Below are 18,084 nucleotides of genomic sequence, written 5' to 3'. Positions count from 1 at the left end.
AGCCACTCTGCTCACCTGTTGCTTTGCAGAGAAGCACAATGTCGCAGCTTAATGTGTTGCCAATCGCTAGATTTGCAGCCCACAACGTAACAAGGGCACTTCATGATCCTCACAAAAAGAAACCTTGGGACTAACAATGGCTGCAGAGCTCGCAGTAAGATGGAGCGCGTTGTAACCGGAAGTGCTTGAGTGTAGTGATCAATTGACGTTGTGTATTCTCTTTCTGCTACTGTGTTCTATAGAAGCAAATTAATGAACATTAAAACTATTGCGAACAACCTTTGTTCATGACAAAGTTGGAAAAATGATCAATGACACAACTTGAGCAGCCATGCCTGCTTCGTAGATGGTAATGGGGTGGCTGAAAACTCAGGAGAGTGGCACCACTGCAATTGGTAGTGATGCACGTTTTTAAAACCTTATGACAGATTACATGCTTTACACAAAGCACTTAATTGTGTCGCTTAATGATCAGAAGGACCTACCCTAACGACTCTGCATGTTTGTACAATATTGTCAAAATCTTTTCAGGGTGCCTTTAAGCTACTATGGATGCCATCCAGGTGGATCGTGACACTTATAAATGTGTGAACAATGCATTCTTCAAATAAACATTTTCAAGCAGATAAGCAGAGACTAGAGTGCGCAGTCAAAATAGATCTCGATGATGGCTATTTGCAGTGGAAAAAATGGCAAATGGCTTCAGCAAAAATAATCTTTTACATGTTGAGAGGTGTACAGAAAACAAATGATGGCAGGCTGTGATACTGTGATGACTCCTGTCAAATGTCTCTTGCAAGTGTGTTGATGCCAAGTGGTACCGTATTTACTTGCATAATGATCACACTTTTTTGTTGAAAAAGATTGATGCAAATTCAGGGGTGCGACCATTATGCGGGTTAAATTTCCCACGAAAAGAAACATTTTCTTTTTTCATACCGCATTTGCTCTGGGATGACAAGCAGGCGGCTGCCGCTGTCAGTGCGGGACACGAAAACATAAACAACGGCCGGCGGAGCAAGCCGAAAGCGCTGAATGCAATGATTTTTCTTTTCGCGAGTACATTACGCACATCGAAACAGTTTCTTCCGTATCACTAATAAATAATACCATTCATATTGGCAAGTCTGAGACAATAACATAGTCATGTCCACTTTGAGGGGACAGAAACAGAGATGGGCGCGCTTAGCTGCCAGTGACATAGAAACACATGGTGGGCATGCTGCGGAAACTGCGGCATATATCTTAGCTGCATTACAAGCGTCAGCGTATGGATAGGGTACACTTCTAACATATCAGTGTAAACGTGGCCACTATCGTTGCCGCTCGCAATTTGTTGCATGCCCACGAGTGCAGTTGTTGCATGCCCACGAGTGCAGACGAGAGGAATCGAAAGGCGCCCTTTATGTTGTTGTTGTTGACCAAAACCATTATGAAGCCTACAAATAATACCCCAGTCACACGAGCATGCCAAAGGACCTTTGAAGTTAAGGAACATTGAGCTTTCGAAGGCACATTAGTTCAAAGGATATGTGCCGGTGCTACAAGGTCTCCAGGTAGCCTCCGTAGAAGCTTTTAACCGAAACCGCAACGTATCGTAAGCGCTGCCATCGCCTCGAAAGTAATAAAAAAATATGGCCCAAATGCGTCATATAATAATATTGTCACATTTTTTTCAGCAATGTTTATTTTTCCTAATACATAGAAACATCAAAACAAAATGCACGCGTAGTAAAGGCATTACTTTACCAAATACAGATGTATTTATTGTAATGATGGCCACCATGTGTACCGCTTCGTACACCGCATGTTGGCATCGATTATTCATTGTTGCCCTTGCTTCAACTGCTTTGTTTCATTCCTTGTGGCTAGACAGCAGCAGGTACGTGTAAACGCGGTAAAATAAAGAACTACAAAACAAAAGTGACGAGGGAAGAAGACGCGCAGAAAAAATTCGAGGAGACTGGGATGCCTAGCAGCCGCTAACCAAAGAACCAAATCGCACATGGCACCCGTGTTGTGTCGATGTTGCTGGCTGACGACAGGCCGTGCCAGCGCTGCTGTACCGGCGCTTTCAAGATGGAGGTTGCGGGTGTCCTGAAAGTGTTTAGTACTTGAGTAATAGTATCCAGTACTTATAAGCTTGTTCTGAAGAGGTAAAAATTGAACTTCCATATTTTTAGAGATTATTTTTTCTGCTGTCCGACGCCCTCTAGGCTCGAGAGTATTCCCTTGAGGTTTCAAAGGACGAACACGCACTCCTTTGACTCAAAGCTCCCTTCCAGTAGGGCTCCTTTGCTGTGCCTGTGTGACAGTGCACATTCTCCCTTGAAGTAAAGGATTTTGGTTCAAAGGACTTTGAGAGTGCCCGTGTGACTGGGGTATAAAAAAGCCGAGGCAAGTTTGGTTGTAGCTTGTTTTCTCATGTAAGTGCGGAAAGTGATAAAAGGAATGAAATGGGGGATCTGGTTAAGAATGTTGGTTGCATGCAGACCGCTTGGTATGTCTGGTATATCTATGGTACGTCTTTGGTATGTCGCTTGGTATGTCTTGAATCGTTCGCGTAGCATTCGACAGATGGTAAGCGCGATCGCCATTAGCTAGACTTGGCACATGACATATCGCTGCGGCAAGTTCAGGGTGCGATCATTGCACGGGAAAGAAAAAAAATCAAATTTTGACGACAAAATTCAGGGGTGCGATCATTACGCGAGTGCGATCATTATGCGAGTAACTACGGTACTTACTATTTTATTATCAAATAGTGTTGGCTGTCTTGGTCATAACAGGGTGGGTACAGCAAGTTTGCACAAAGCGTAAAGAATGTAAACACCTTACAAACATAAATAGGACATAAAGCAATGAATGTTGGAAATACAATGCATTAATCACCAAAACAAATAACCAAATACAAATACAATATTTTGGCTAAGAAATGCATGTTTGTAACATTGTGACAGTGATATCGGAAGCAGCATAAAAGAAAGACTATAGTGTGTATTCTAGAACAGTGTGACGTTTGCACGACACCAATAAGATTCAATTTCATAAAAGGTTTTCAACGCGTTCCTCAAAGCCTTTAATGCTACTCAACTGCAAAACAGGCGCCGGCAAACTGTTCCATTCCTTAATCGTTCGTGGAAAAAATTAATAAGTGTAAATGTCCAGATACGCTTTTGGAATTGAGAACATGCAATGATTGCTTGACCTGATGTTTCTAGCCTGCCTGGGAGCAAGATAGGGTGTGGCTGCAATATTGAAGTGGCCTTTTGATAACAAAAAAAGAAATTTAAGTCTAGCCAACTTCAGCCCTTGAGCCAGTGGAGGCAAATCAAGCAACCAAAGCATTTCAGAAATAGAGTCAGTACGATAATACCGGGAAAGACTGAACCTTGCTGATTTTCTCTGTATCTTCTAAATGCAGTTTATTAATCCTGATTGAAACAAATCCCGAATGACACTGCCATACTCTAACGTAGGTCTAATATATTAGTTAAATATGCAAGTAGCTTGATGGGTGTGGTTGCTAGCTTTAATTTTTGGCGAAGGAACCATAACTTTTTTTTTGCAGCTCCACAATTTCTGTCTACGTGTGATTTCCAACTGAAGTCTTTCGAAATTGTTAAACCTAGGTATATTATATTTCAGCTTCAGTTAGAATTGTTGAATTCATCTCATAATTACACTCAATAACATGCTTTGTTTTGTTTGTAACTCTGAGCATGACTGATTTAGATTCACCAATTTTCATTTTACATTTTCCGACCCCGACTTCTACAGTTTTAAGGGCTTGACTAAGTGACGCCTGATGGTTTTGGTTATTGATTTCATGATATAATAAACAGTCGTCTGCAAATAACCGGACGGTTATGTCGTTACTTATGTGATGAGCAATATCATTTATGTAAACTAGAAAAAGTAGTGGTCCTAAAACGAATCCCTGTGGAACGCCTGACGTTATATTTAATTGCTTAGATTTGTTACCATCTATTTCAACGTATTGAGTCCAATCTGTAAGATATGAGCAGATCCACATAACAAGATCATAATTTATATTAATTTCCATCAGTTTATTAATTCGTTATGTACGACCAGATCGAAAGCCTTTGAGTAATCTAAAATTATAGCATTGACCTGATTTCTATTGTTCAAGGAAGCTGAAAAATCATTGATCGTTTCTATCAACGTTTCTATCAACTGTGTGACAGCCGAAAGGTGCTGTCGAAATCCAAGCTGGTTGGGGGAAAAAGCTTTCTTGTCTTCAAGGTAGGTGTAGATCTTCTGGTGTAGAACTTCTGCTTTGTATATAGGCCCAGCAGAAACTGGTCCTTGGTATGGAAATTTTCATGGCACTGCTCAGCAGTGGTTGCATGTGACACATCTGTTTGGCTCTAAAATTCCTCCTGACAACTTGTTCCTTCAACGGCACTTTCACATTAGTTGAGCTGGTCTGCCTCGCGCTCTTTATCATTCATGTGGCACCTCGCAGACCATTATTTCACTAATTGCTTGTTTTTCCTTGTTCGCAGCAGCAAACCGTAGGCTACAGGAAGGCTGGACAATTCCAGGAGCAGCTCTTCTAACTTATATTGTTGCTTGCAGTCAAGTTCTTTCTGTGCTTCCTCTAGCACACTCCATTTTGTCCTTCAGTATCTTCATCATGTCCAATCCCACCACTGTCACCAAAATAAATACTATGAGAGCACACCATGGTGTAAACACTACATATTGCACTAAACTTTGCACAATAGAGTCAACTTCACTTCGTCCTTCTCTTTTACTGTTACTCGTCTTCTTCATTCTTGGCCCATAACAGTATACACTAGAATAAACTAGTCTTTAAGCTGGCATCCTTGTCCATGCAAAACCAACACTACCTCTAACACCGGTGTCTTATATGCTACTTATTTCAGGAGTGATTTCACTCAAGGAAAGAGCTGTGTGCCGAGTACTTCAGGCATTTTCTTGTCCACCTCCATCTTTTACGTTATCGTGTAAGCACATGTCATGAAGCCTAGCCACACTGTAGGCACCATGCAGCTTCTATAAAGTGTACTGCAATAAATATCACCAGCACCTCCTTTGCGATTGGCTTGTAGCATTATGCAGGAGGTACAAATGCTTTTCAACCTGTGCTATTTGAGAAATTTCTGCTTAAGTGAACACAAACACTGCTAAATATAGCGTGGGCAGTCTAAATTCAATATTTTGTGAGGAAATAACCTAAACACAAAAATTTCCTTTGGTATCCCTTTAACCATCATTTGGACATTGGTTGGAATCTTTTCAATGGGCCCCTTTACACCTAATTGTACCGAAGTGTCACTGTTTGCAAAGCAACAGCAAGCATGGAAAGGCGCAAAGTCACTTGCAAATATGCTCAGCCACTCAATCCGGGTATAGCAGGCAGTTTAGCGGTACACTGTGTGGTGGAGTCTTGGCTACAAAGCGATGCTTGGCAGGTTCCAGAGATATGGAACTTAACCATGTCTGCCAGAAAATACTATATCCAAGAGCATTATGACACACTTTAAAACAAACAGGCTTCACATTGTTTTGGTGCCAAAGCCAGTCGCACATTTGAAATCTGTCCAGGAATTCGCACAGGTGATTTCTGATACTCGCACTCCAAGCTAAGGTGCTCCTGATGCTCACAGGGATGCACTATACTCACTTGTGTCTAGTGGCTTTTGCTGCACCACCCTTAGTGCTATCCTGCTGTAGACAAAGGTCAGCTCCTCATGCTTTTGTGGGCCTGCTATCAAAATTCTGCTTTTGCTTACTTTGCCTTTCTTGCTCCAGCTAACGCAACATAGCCCTTCTTCCCTGTCATGATTCACCCATCGCTGTATCATTTATTCTTCTGTGCCATTTCCTTGGTCGTCCCGTTCAGTATTATGAATGCAGACTTTCCCAGGTGCCATTATCTGATTGTGACTGGAGCGAGTTGTGCACTGTGCAATGAGTTACATAGGGAATCATGCAGACAGTCCATTGCTGTTGCGGGGTATACAAGCGGCAGGACAGTAGAGCTTAAAGGGGCCCTGCAACACCTTTGCTTCAAACCCAAAAGCACACTTGAATAGCTGCAATGTCTTTCAATGAATAGATCCCCCGAATAAATTTTTGAATAGTACTTAAAAAGAACGGCAATATCCTGTCAGTGGGTGGCATTAATAACAAAGCCCTGCTTATATTCATGCGTCAGTATTGTTAGGGTACTTAAAGAACTTTCCGGGAGCTATGTATCCACCTGGTCTAAGTATGTTTGTACCTAACCGTTTTCCTGCCAACCTGGCTCACTGTGTAGTCTACAGTTGAATAGTTAAAGCACTGAGCTGCTGTGCTGAGGGAACAAGGTTCGAAAGCAACCATCAGACCAACTTGAGTCACCAAGTATGTGCTAGTGTGTACATATGTACCCCTCTTCAACGAACCTCTTTCACGCTGACATGGGTCACTGCAAGTGCAGGACTGGGTAGGCACTGCTGTTCGAAGGAAGTCTGTGATGCCGACTGGGAGCATTCGGTCTGTGCTGGTCTTCAATGAACCATTGTGATGCCAACCAGGGTAACTTGGCATGTGCCACTGGGGATGTACTTCTCTACAATGACGAAAAAGATCCCTTAAATTTCTCCAATGCTGAATGAAATCGAATCCACATCACAAGGGTTCCTCAAGGGCAGCAACCCGATGCATTAGCAGGCTGCGCTGCAAATGCGCTAGGTATGTGCCGCTTTCAATGAACAGCTTTCAAGCCAACGCTTTAGTGAGTCGTGCCGTGAAGGCACTGGGTATGCGCCAATCTTCAATGAACCTCTTGCCAACTTGAGTCACTGAGTATGTGCCAGTGGCAAGCGAGAGAACAATTCTCAGTGCTTGGAGGCCACATACAGACTTCTCAGCAGTGCCACTAGATAGTGTAGCAAGTCCAGAAAAAAGTGCATTAGAAGAGTCTGGTGGCCACATGACGGGCTTCTCAACGTTTGCATACACTGTCATGCCATGCATTTCGGAGGCCACACATAGGCTTCACGGCGGCAACACTAGATGGCGCCGAGTGTTCTTTGGGAAGCGCGAAAGAGGAGTCCCACTGAAGTACATGTCTCATGCGTAACTCGTTTTGGTGGTGGCAATACGTTGTGTCGCTATATTGATTCAATGCTAATGCATTGCTGTTGACAGTCATCATGAGATGGGTTTTGCTGATCTTTTCTTATTTATTTATTTCAGTTACTCTCAAAGCTCAGGGAAGGTACAGTGCAAGTAAAACAAATCAAATGCAAAAATATATTGGTACCGTCGTTTGATTACGAGTCCATTAACAGCATTCCTGCTTATACAATGCTAGCTAGTGCATCATGGAAATGTTCATTGTTACAATATTGGTGGTAAAGCACTTCTACTCTTGCAAAGTGTGCGGCACGAATGACTCAAAATATTCCATAGTAATAAATGTGTCAATGCTTAACTTATCAACATGATCAACATGTGGTGAAATGTAGTGCGGTGAAGAAATGAAATTGCTCCTTTCTCGCTTTTTCTTTCCACGATGCACTTAGGCATCTGACAAAGGCACCCCGAGAACAACAATGGGATGGTGACAGAGCAGGCAAGCGTTTGGAAGCTGTCTTTTCTTCTTCTTTTTTTTCTTTTTTTTGACTAAACTTTATAAAAGTTGGCAGGCTTGTTTAGTTTCTTCTTTGATTATAAAAATACAATGATTTTTTCTATGGGTTCATTATTTCATGGGTAACTTTTAAAACCTTCCCTTTTGTTTTGAGTACAGCTGACAAATAACCACTGTACAAAAACATACAAATGGCACATGGATAAATACTAGAAAGCGTAAGGCACACAACGACGGAAGCAATTCTATGATTGGGTCATTTCTTATTTTATAGCACAATGAAGCCTGCTGTTTTGAGCATGGACCTGCAGTCGCCACACAAAAGATAAACTTTAAGAACTGCAAGACAACAACGTTGGAAAATATGCTCCTTAGATTGTCTGCTTTGAACATCTAGCTTCATGCTGCAAAGAGAATTATTCTTCTATTCGTAATAGGCAGAGCCAGCTCCCATTAATTTGACCTCAGTAAATTCGACTTTTCACTTAATTGGAATGCACTGAAAAATCTCGGCGAGAAACCATACATTCTGTGGAAGGAAAGCTTGTTTAAGCAGAACTCAAAAGCGTGCCCCTTCATTTACTTCGATCCACACCAACCCACACCGGTGCCCTCTCACGTGTGCAGTAGTTACTATAAGCTTGAAAACACAAGACATTTAGCAGACGATACTACTGCTTCCCTAGGCATGAAGCTGCTTTATATACATTTATTTTAATCTTTTTGTGGCCAGCGCTCCTTTCACTGGTAAAGCAATTTGCCGCTTGTTTTGTATCGCTTCACACTGAGCCAGTCTTTAAATGTGTTGGCACTGTTCCCCTCAGGCTGATTTAGTCAGGCTTCAAGAGCAAGAAACAAAATGACAATAAAAAATATTTAAAGCAATAAAAAATAATTATTCACATTCGTTCATTTTGCTGCTATTTGTTAATTTTACCTTACAGATAGCTGATAAAGTATTGCGGTGCCACAAGGGTCAAATTAACAGAAGTCGAATGTACTGAGATATCACAGTAACAGATTTCCTAGGTGTGCAAAATTAATATTTTGGGAAAGTGAAGAAAACAAATGTTGCATATAATCAACAACAGTCAGAAATATGTACATGTACACACAAAAAAGATTTTAGTAGGCTTCAGGAGCACACATCAAGATGGCAGAACATGAGGCTACGAAACGCGAGTGCAGTGTCATTACATGTGTGTCGTTTTATCATCAACACAGGCAAAAAATCACTTGCCTTATTTGTTTTAAAACTGATATTGCAACTGAGATAGCCATGCATAAGATAAGGAGCTTTGCAGATAAATAAATAGAATAAATGTACACTCCGAAAATGTCATTTCCCAAAAATCAATATTTGATAATTTTTCGGCCAAAGTACCCCGTCCCCCCAACCCTTGAGGGCAATGACATTAAGTAGTTACGCGAAAGACCACAATTTATTATACGAAACATGCACATCTCATACTTTGTTCCTTATGTGCACTTGGATGTCCACAGAGCACCTGACCAGTGCTCTGTGCAATGCCAAGCTTTGATTGTTCGCTCACAGCCCTGTGCTTTCTCTTAGAATATAGTTTTACAATTTATAGAAGTGTGATTGGAGCTATTATAGAACACTACATAAAACAAACTACACCTTCCTTATCCCACCATTTTAGTGTAAATGATTAGCTAATTGCAAGCATGTCTCCTCGCCTAAAGATTACTGCCAAAATAAACGTAGACACTATGTTCAACTAAGTCGAACCTTGATATAACGAAGTTGTACTTGCAGTGAAAAACTTAGTTATGTGGCGAATTTCGTCAATTCGAGGTTTTAAAGTTTCAGCATTAAAAACAACTTCACAAATTCCCAGAGCGTTCCGGTTGGACAATATCTTGTTAGTAAGCACTTATAAACAAATTGCAAGAAGGTCGGGCCATAATAAATCAGTTATGAGCGCCAGCGGGTACAGTTCTGATCGCATTGGCAGCAATGCATCGACGTGGCTCACGGCGTCCAAGATTTGTGTGTGTTGCGTCGTGCGGTGCCGTAAATGTTGGACCCATAGCTGACCACGCTTAGTGCCCGCAGCCGACGCCCACAAATTAAAAAAAAAAGTGCAGAAAGATGCAGATATTGGTCCTGAGCCAAAAAGAAAAACAAAAGAAGTCAGTTTTGCCAGAAAGGTGGAACATTGATGGCATTAGCAAAGAGACTACACGAAGTAAGGTTCGTACTTTTATCGGTGTCACATGCGCTCAGGCAAACATTAACAGATCTCACTCGATACCACGAACTCACAGTCGTGCACAGCACGAGCAAGTGCTGCGTACCAAGCCTCGGAAACATGAGATTACGCGTCTGCCAACACTAGACGCACGCGAACAACAAAATGCGAGTGAAGGCACCATCCACTTCGGCTTGCCGCGGAGAGATTACCTCCAGCGCACGGACACACGCGAGGAGAATGCAGATAGGCGCGCATTCCTGCACCCACCCTCCCCCCACAGCATGTGCTTGATCACGTTACCGCATGTTCACTCCCTCCTTATCCCTTCCACGCAGAAGGAATTGTCAGCTCTTGTGTTTATCTGAGTTACTTACCAAAGTGACAAATGGTGCAGCAGTGTTACCTGCCTACCGCGTCCCGGTGCACGTGCTTTGACAGCAGTATTGTAGCTCAAACTTTTCATGCAAAACGACGCTTGCAATAATTTTTGCCTTGGCCGACATAGTTTTTTGCTAGATTTACTAACCATAGAGGCTTCAAGTACATGATTGAAATGGCCGAAAATTTCACTAAATCAAAACTGTGCCACGAAATTACTTCATTAAATTGCGGAAAATAAATACACGGTTTTCAATGCAACTAAGATTGGGAAATGAAAATAGTTCGTTACATCGCAAATTTCGTTAAATCAAGGTTCGTTATATCGAGGTTTGGCTATACACTGTCATCTGAACAAAGAATGTAGCTGTAGGCCAAATGCCTGCAAAGGCAGCATGCTGTTACTTGGAATGATAATCAGTCAGGATATGCAATTCTCCATCTTGTAGGCTGAGTGCATGTCTTTTGTCCATTTCCACAAAGCCTATTGAATGTTGTGTCAGGATCAAAATTCATTATCTCTCTTTCCTCTTGAATGCGAAAAGAAAATGTTGACTCATAGCTGCCCACAAAGTACCTGAAAAAGATTAATATGCCTTTTGAACACCAAAGAAGATGGTTAATTTTGCGAAACTCAGTGCTCCCTAACACACAACTTGCAGCTCTAGTCCAATCTCAAGACATTTGTACATCGGTAATTTCAACGTTTTTTTCCTCTTTTTTTGTAGACCCTTTCTTCTCTGTATCAATTTGAGTTCACCTTAAATAACTAATGCAATGATGAAGAGTCAGACATATGTAATCCGTACCAAGGATAATGACAGATCAGGCTGCACGGAAAGCTGTTTACCAAGAGACAGTGTTGTGTGTCCATGTTTTAAGCCTGAAGGAAGAATGGCAAGAAAAGGGATAATTCATTGTGGCTAATTAGCGCTAACAAAGATAACAAGAATAAAGGATAACAAGAGAGGTAGTCTGAACAGTACTTACAAATACCTTGGAAAACATTGGATGACATTTAACAATTTCTTTTGTATTGGCAGAATTTGGCATGATGTTTGAAGTTAGAGGAAAACTTCTACTTGAAAGTGCACATTAACATATTGCGCATTCAGCAGTTGCACATCACAGTGAACAGTAGTCAGTTCCACTTCTTTAACCTTGTTACTGCAACAGCCAATCCATGAGCCATTACTGCTTTTAGCACTCACTATTCACTAATGTCGTGACACAGCTGGCTTTAACATCAATTTTCAAAGGAGTAGGTACCAGGTTCGATACCGGTTGCAGTTCTCTATATTTATCATACTTTTACATTTTGCACATCATAAGAAGCCAACACTGACACCAAGGACAACATAGGGGAAATTACTTGTGCTTAATAAATGAAATAAAGAAACGATAAATTAATGGAAATGAAAGCAGATGAAAAAACAACTTGCTGCAAGTGGGGAACGATCCCACAACCTTTGCATTGGGCGAAGGTTGTACAAATTAATGGAAATGAAAGTGGATGAAAAAACTTGCCGCAGGTGGGGAACGATCCCACAACCTTCGCATTGTGCGAAGGTTGTGGGATCGTTCCCCACCTGTGGCAAGTTGCTTCTTCATCCACTTTCATTTCCATTAATTTATCACTTCTTTATTTCATTTATTAAGCACAAGTAATTTTCCCCATGTTGTCCTTGGTGTCAGTGTTTGTTGGCTTCTTATGATATGACTAATAAAAATTGGGCCCCTTGGTTAACCCCCTTTCTTCTCGTTTTTTACATTTTGCGTGTCACTATAACATAATGATGACCATTTCTCGTTGCAGTAGGGCATGGCTGGACAGCTTTGGCATAAAGTGCTGTCTAAAAGCTGTCCATACACTAGCTTCTTTAACATTGTCACGACACCATGGTAATTTTTTGTTGGTTGTGCAAGAAACACAGCCGCACAGCTTTGGCATGTCATTTAAGAGCTTAAGATGCAACTTGTGATCTAGACTCACAACCTGCACTGGCTTACATGAACAACACAGCTCTGCACTGTTTTGGGAATTTCAAGCACAAACTGAGCAAGAATTCTGCTGTTTTGCAGATCAAATGTTTCATAAACATTTGACATTGGCTGTAGAAAGCAATGATTAAGACATGCAGTGCAGGGTGGTCCAACAGCACTGCAAGCAGTAATACTCCTACCATGCATCAATGAGTTACATTTATATTTAGCATGCAAGCATTAAGGGGCCCTGAACCACTTTTTATCGAAGTTGAGATATGCATTTGAAGTCAAATTAGACTGTTTCACAAATACCTTGGCACAAAATAAAATTCAATCTGTTTAGCAGAAGTGAAGTTATTGGCAATCAAACAGCCCCATCGCGGTGCTTCCGCTCCTTCAATGAGTTGTATTGCGAAGGCTACGGGAGCAGGGTGTGCCTACAACACTCTGCCTACTGAATGTCACCGTGGTGCACAGTTCGAATTTGATTTTGGATGTTCACGAAGTGCCACTATTTCCGATTTTGGTGCCTATGATGCATCAAACATAGTTAAATGCAATTGTCCTGTGTGTTCAGCCAGCCGACGCATCGCGGCAACACACGGCAGTCGCATAGCTACGTAGCAGACCGCAGCTACAAGTAACTGCAGTGCATACGCGCAATGTTGGCTTTGTGCACGACAGGGCTAGAGTGCGAGGTCGCGCTTATATGCTCCTGTCTGGCTGTGCTACGTGGTGTGGACAGGCGTTTTTCTGCACCAGCTTGACCAACAGGTAGTAGCAACATCCAACTTGCGCATCCTAAAGCACTACCAACAGCTCAATATGAAGCGGAATCTGCCAAGGCGTCTCAGCGGCCAGGAGTGAGCACACACCGGCAAACGTGCATGTGACCTGACCTCAAGTTTCGTATCGTTCGAGGCTAGGTGATCCTTCAAAACTAGTCCAAAGTAGTGAGACCAATGGCTACGACACAGATAAGCAGGGTGGCCAAAGTTTAATCCCTACGTGGGTGTCTACAGTCGAGCATGCGCAGACAATAGCCAGCTTCTTCCAGAATTACATAATTATTATCAAAATTCAAAAGCAGATTTTCGCTTACTTCTGCCTGTTTATTAAACTGTGTCAATAAATATTCACAATAACAGTATCAATAAATATTCACAATAACACTAATCCAAACACCCTTCTTCATTGATGTCCGCTATTGGCCAATAGCAGCCACGTATGGGAATCTGCTATATATTACGAAATAAAGCATCCAGAAAAGAGTGAGGAGCAGGCTTCTGTTGAAAAAAGTTTGAGAGAAATCTGACTTCGTGCTCCAATTGTGAGCTCCACACGCAGTGTACGACAGCAAAACATGGCTGAGATGTTCACAGCAGTGTCCGTTATCTGCAAACTGTTTTTTACCAAGCTTGAGAGGTGGTTTAGGACCTTTTTAAGCTGCATGGCATAGTTTTTATTTCTGCTTCAGGGATCACAAAAGGCCATGCTTTTGAATGTTGCAGTCCTGTCCAAAGGAGCTGTACTGTGAAATGCATTTCATACAAGCACGTAAAATACTAACAGTTGCATTTCTTTTCTTAAATTACCATCAAAAATGGTCGTAAGACCCCCAATTTCTGCCTTGTTTTTTTAACCCTTTGTTGGTCATTGACGTAAATGTCCGGCGCCGCGAACAAGTCCGAAAATGATCGATGCCGTATATTTACGACGCTGTCTGTACGTTTAAAAGTGCGCCAAGTTCCTAACTTTTTCTTTTCTGTGATGTGCTGCCACTATGTGGGGATACAGGCAATTTCTTTCGGGCGCCTCCCTCTCTCGGTTTTTGTTGCATGGTTTGCTTTAACGCTACTTTGCTCCCGCGCGTCTATATACTACTGCTCGCGCATTGGCGTGCGCGCGGGTGGGCAGCCATCTGGATTTTGTCTCGCGGGCGGTTTCGGCTCTTTGTGCTTGCGAAACTGATGGCTACCTCGTTCCTAGTAGCTCAAAGGGCAACCGCTTGTTTCTCGTTCGTTTAGTGCTCACAGGGGTTCACATAGAAAGGATGCCGCCGTGCATGCATTTCTGTTTCTTTTCTTTTTCTTAAGACTCGCGAAAACTAATTGCCCTAGCTGGTTGGCGATAAGATGAAGATTAGCGGAAGTTTGTCACACATGTTGCTTTTTTTGATGGGCACACAACCAAACAGTTTTCTTGATTGCGCGCACCTATGCAGTTCGATTACGCTATGGACGTACGTATTAGTGTAAGAGCAGGAACATTTGAGGCTTGCGAAATATTCTCGTGTGCAGATTTTCAAAGCCTTCAACTATGTGCATAAAAATGCATCAACGTTTTTAATTCTGATAAGTTTATGTCCTTTTTTATTGTTGTTATTCATGAATGAAGAGTGCATGTATACCAACGCAAAATATTTTTTGCTCACTTTACGGTCACTCTAAAAAAATTACGGTAATTTTTTTTTTCGATATAAGTCCCTAAGAAGAATCGGAATCTGCAACAAAATAAATTGACCCTGGGCAGTCGCATATGGCGAAAAAAATTGACCCTCAAAGGGTTAAAAAAGAACATTTGCTATTTCTTTCCGCACTGCGTTAAGATTATATTAAATTTAGTTTGCATTAATTCAATGTGAGGGGTGGTATAGATGTGGAGTAAAAGGGTTAACGTGTAGAAAACTCTATACCACGCATTTTTTAAAGTTTGTTCTATACCATGCGTTTCTCCATACAACTCTATACCACGTGTTCTCTATACCACACGTTTACCATGCATGTTGTTCTCTATACTACATGTTTTTAAAGTTTCCAACGTTTTCCAACTCAATAACGAAATTATCACACCTTGTCTCAGTTCTCTAGCACGCGAAAAACAATTTATGTTGGAAGAGTAAATGCAGTTCCGCAGTGTGGAAGGATTTTTAAGCCTAATATAAAAATTAAAATAAAATGAAACTATGGGGTATTACATGGAAAAACCACGATCTGATTATGAGGCACACCGTAGTGAAGGACTCTGGATTAATTTTGGGCATCTGGGGTTCTTTAACATGCACCTAACTCTAAGTACATGGGTGCACGCTCTTATATTTCGCCCCCATCGAAATGCGGCTGACGTGGCAAGGATTTGATCCCGCGACCTTGTGCTCAGCAGCACAACACTAACGCCGCTAAGCAATCATGGCGGGTATATATATATATATATAAATATATATCATTATCAGCCCATTCTATGTCCACTGCAGGACAAAGGCCTCTCTCTGCGATCTCCAATTACTCCTGTCCTGCGCCAACCGATTCCAACTAGCGCCTGCGAATTTTCTAATTTCATCGCCCCACCTTCATGGGCTGTGCTTCGCTTCTCTTGGTACCCATTTTGTAACCCTAATGGTCGAACGGTTATCTAACCTGTGCATTACATGATCTGCCCAGCTCCATTTTTTTCTCTTAATGCCAATCAGAATATCGGCTTTACCCGTTTGCTCTCTGATCCAAACTGCTCTCTTCCGGTCTCTTAACGTTATGCCTAGCATTCTTCGTTCCATCGCTCTTCGTGTGGTCCTTAGCTTGTTCTCATATATGTATGTATGTATGTATATATATATATATATATATATATATATATATATATATATATATATATATATATAATTAAGTCAAAATGAAAAATATTCAGGACCCATTTTGCAACTGTCCTCGTCTGAAAACTCCCAGCTGGCTCATCCATAGTAGTGGCATCATCGCGCTTTCCCACTAAGCTGGTGCATTGTTTATGTACACGGGGAGCATTTCAGGCAGCAGATGTAACTAGAGATCAATGCAAGAAATAGGTTCCTCCAACTAGTCTATTTAAAGAAGTTGCTGTACGCACTTTCGCGTGCTTGCCACCTCAATGTACTGTAGTGGGAATACGAATGCAGAAATCCTGAAAACTCAACCTCAACTCATTTCAAGGTTAAAAGAGGCAAAAATGACAGAATCTGAGCCACCCTTCGTTACTACAACAAAAAGAATGAGTTCAGAATTCAATATGAGTGCGATTTTTATTTTATTAGAATGAGGCTCATCGTTCAAAGGACCATAGATGGGTCTTAAAATAGGCTAAATTTTCTCACTTACAATCATATAATACAACATGTTATTGCAGTACTAGATTTACATGAGTCCTTTATGGGTATTCTATGAAATTTCTTTAAATATTAATGGCAACTATTTTTTTCAAAAGCTCTCTAAAATGTTCAAATTTTCGTTATTTCTGCAATTTTAGCATTTTTTTATTTTATAACAAAATAAATATGTGAGGTAGCTGCATACATTTTCTTTAGTTTGCTAGAAACCTTTTGAAGATTTGTCAGAAATATTTTCAGCTTCATCACCTTGGCTAACGTCGCCAAAAAACATCTGATTTCGGGGTCAGTCAGACACAGTTGCTCAAAAACCAATGTTTGGCAATTTTTCAAAAACTTACGACGGGTGACATAAATTTAACTTCCGATGGGCCAATAGTACTAGCAGTGTAGATTTACCAAAAAGAACTTGGCGTGGTACAATGCATTAATTTTAGAGTGATAGGCCTTCAAATTTGTAATATCTGCAAGTCATTAAAACGCTCTTTTCCACCTTTAGTGAATCACTCATTTTTTTTCAACAAATCTGTGCCAAGTTTCAAAAAACGAATGCTGATTCCTTTCTACTGAGACAATTTACCATCTCACAAATATTTGGGTGAAAACTGTTGCAATCTGGTTTTGGGGCTTGTGGTTAGAACTTGGGCGTCAATGAAAAAAGGGTCACTTGCCTACACCACAGGGGCGCCTAAAACATGGTAGCTAGCCTGCGCTATGCCAGGGCGCCGTACTAAGCGGAACCATGCCGTTGTTCATATCTATCACCAAGAGTTGCTTGCTGATGAGATTAGTTCGAGAGATTGAAGGAAACGACACCCCATGTAGGAGCAGTTTAAATGTGTGAGCTACCTACCTGTCTGGGCACACACGTCAGCACACACTCAATGCACCAAAAGTATCCGCTTTTAAAACAGTTGTTTTCCCTAGATAACTGTACGAGGGAATCTGACGACTGTCGCCTCAGTCAATCATAATGGTCGAACTGGTTGCAAAATCTCATCCATGATCGCATCACTTTGCTGGACTCCGCCTCTGATTTCCAACCTTCGAAGCATGGATGAGGCAATCGGGAGACAGGGGTCCACGATCCTCCCACGAAAGTCATTGACACTGGATCCTTGCTTTCCGTGACGGTCAGCTTGTAAGGGTCGTGACTGGCCTTCACGGTTGTTACCGCTTTCACAGAGGGCAGTGATTGTCGTCGCCTTGAAGCGAGCTTCTTCATTTGTGCATTACAGTTGGTGTTTGGCCCCTTTGCCATCCAGGCAGGCACTGGTAAAGGGGCTGCCTTGCAGGAAATGCCCAAAGAATGCACATAGCCGTTTTGGGATGCAACAGAACTAAAAATAGTCAGGACCCCCTTTCGTCTGTCCTTGAACACACGCCTCAAACCCTGAACTGAAAAAATAAAGCATTCGCCTTATACGAGGCACCACTCAGTGTAACTTCTTAGTTACAACCGACTCCTATCATTGCATATATGTCATGCAGAGGAGCCAAACATCAGACAACATGAGAGTTGCACAATAAAGACAAATGTAAAGGACTGTTGGAAAGTTGGAAAGGCAAGCGCCCTTTCCAAAGGGAACAAATTCAAAAATAATACTCCCACTTATCTTTCCTTCTCTGCCCATGAAAAAATAAGTTTTATAAATGGCAAGCATTTATGCTAGCGTATCTGTACCTCAGTACCATCCAGTTGGTGCAGCACAGTCAATGTGACTTCAGTGCAAGGT

General features: G+C 41.6%; 1 protein-coding gene across 4 annotated transcripts in view; it reads right to left on the bottom strand.

Annotated features, from left to right (window-relative positions):
• Positions 1–701: 701 nt before the first annotated feature.
• The window catches only part of O-fut2 (O-fucosyltransferase 2), a 45,876-nt gene continuing 28,493 nt past the window's right edge, over positions 702–18,084 (bottom strand). Inside the window, exons 7-8 of one of the 4 annotated variants that reach the window (XM_055071467.2) lie at positions 10,633–10,804; positions 6,534–6,604 (exon numbers count right to left, since the gene is read on the bottom strand). In XM_055071467.2, coding sequence (XP_054927442.1) covers positions 10,645–10,804 — 160 coding nt within the window. In that variant the 3' untranslated portion in view covers positions 6,534–6,604; positions 10,633–10,644. Of the gene's footprint in view, positions 6,605–7,196; positions 10,805–16,236; positions 17,747–18,084 lie in introns of those variants that run through there. The other 3 variants (XM_055071466.2, XM_050179496.3, XM_055071468.2) reach the window with 3 other exon arrangements.

The sequence above is a fragment of the Dermacentor andersoni genome, chromosome 5 (genome assembly GCF_023375885.2).
Source record: "Dermacentor andersoni chromosome 5, qqDerAnde1_hic_scaffold, whole genome shotgun sequence".
Taxonomy (NCBI): domain Eukaryota; kingdom Metazoa; phylum Arthropoda; class Arachnida; order Ixodida; family Ixodidae; genus Dermacentor; species Dermacentor andersoni.
Note: the sequence above shows the minus strand (reverse complement) of the source record. Positions and strands in the feature narration are given on the sequence as shown.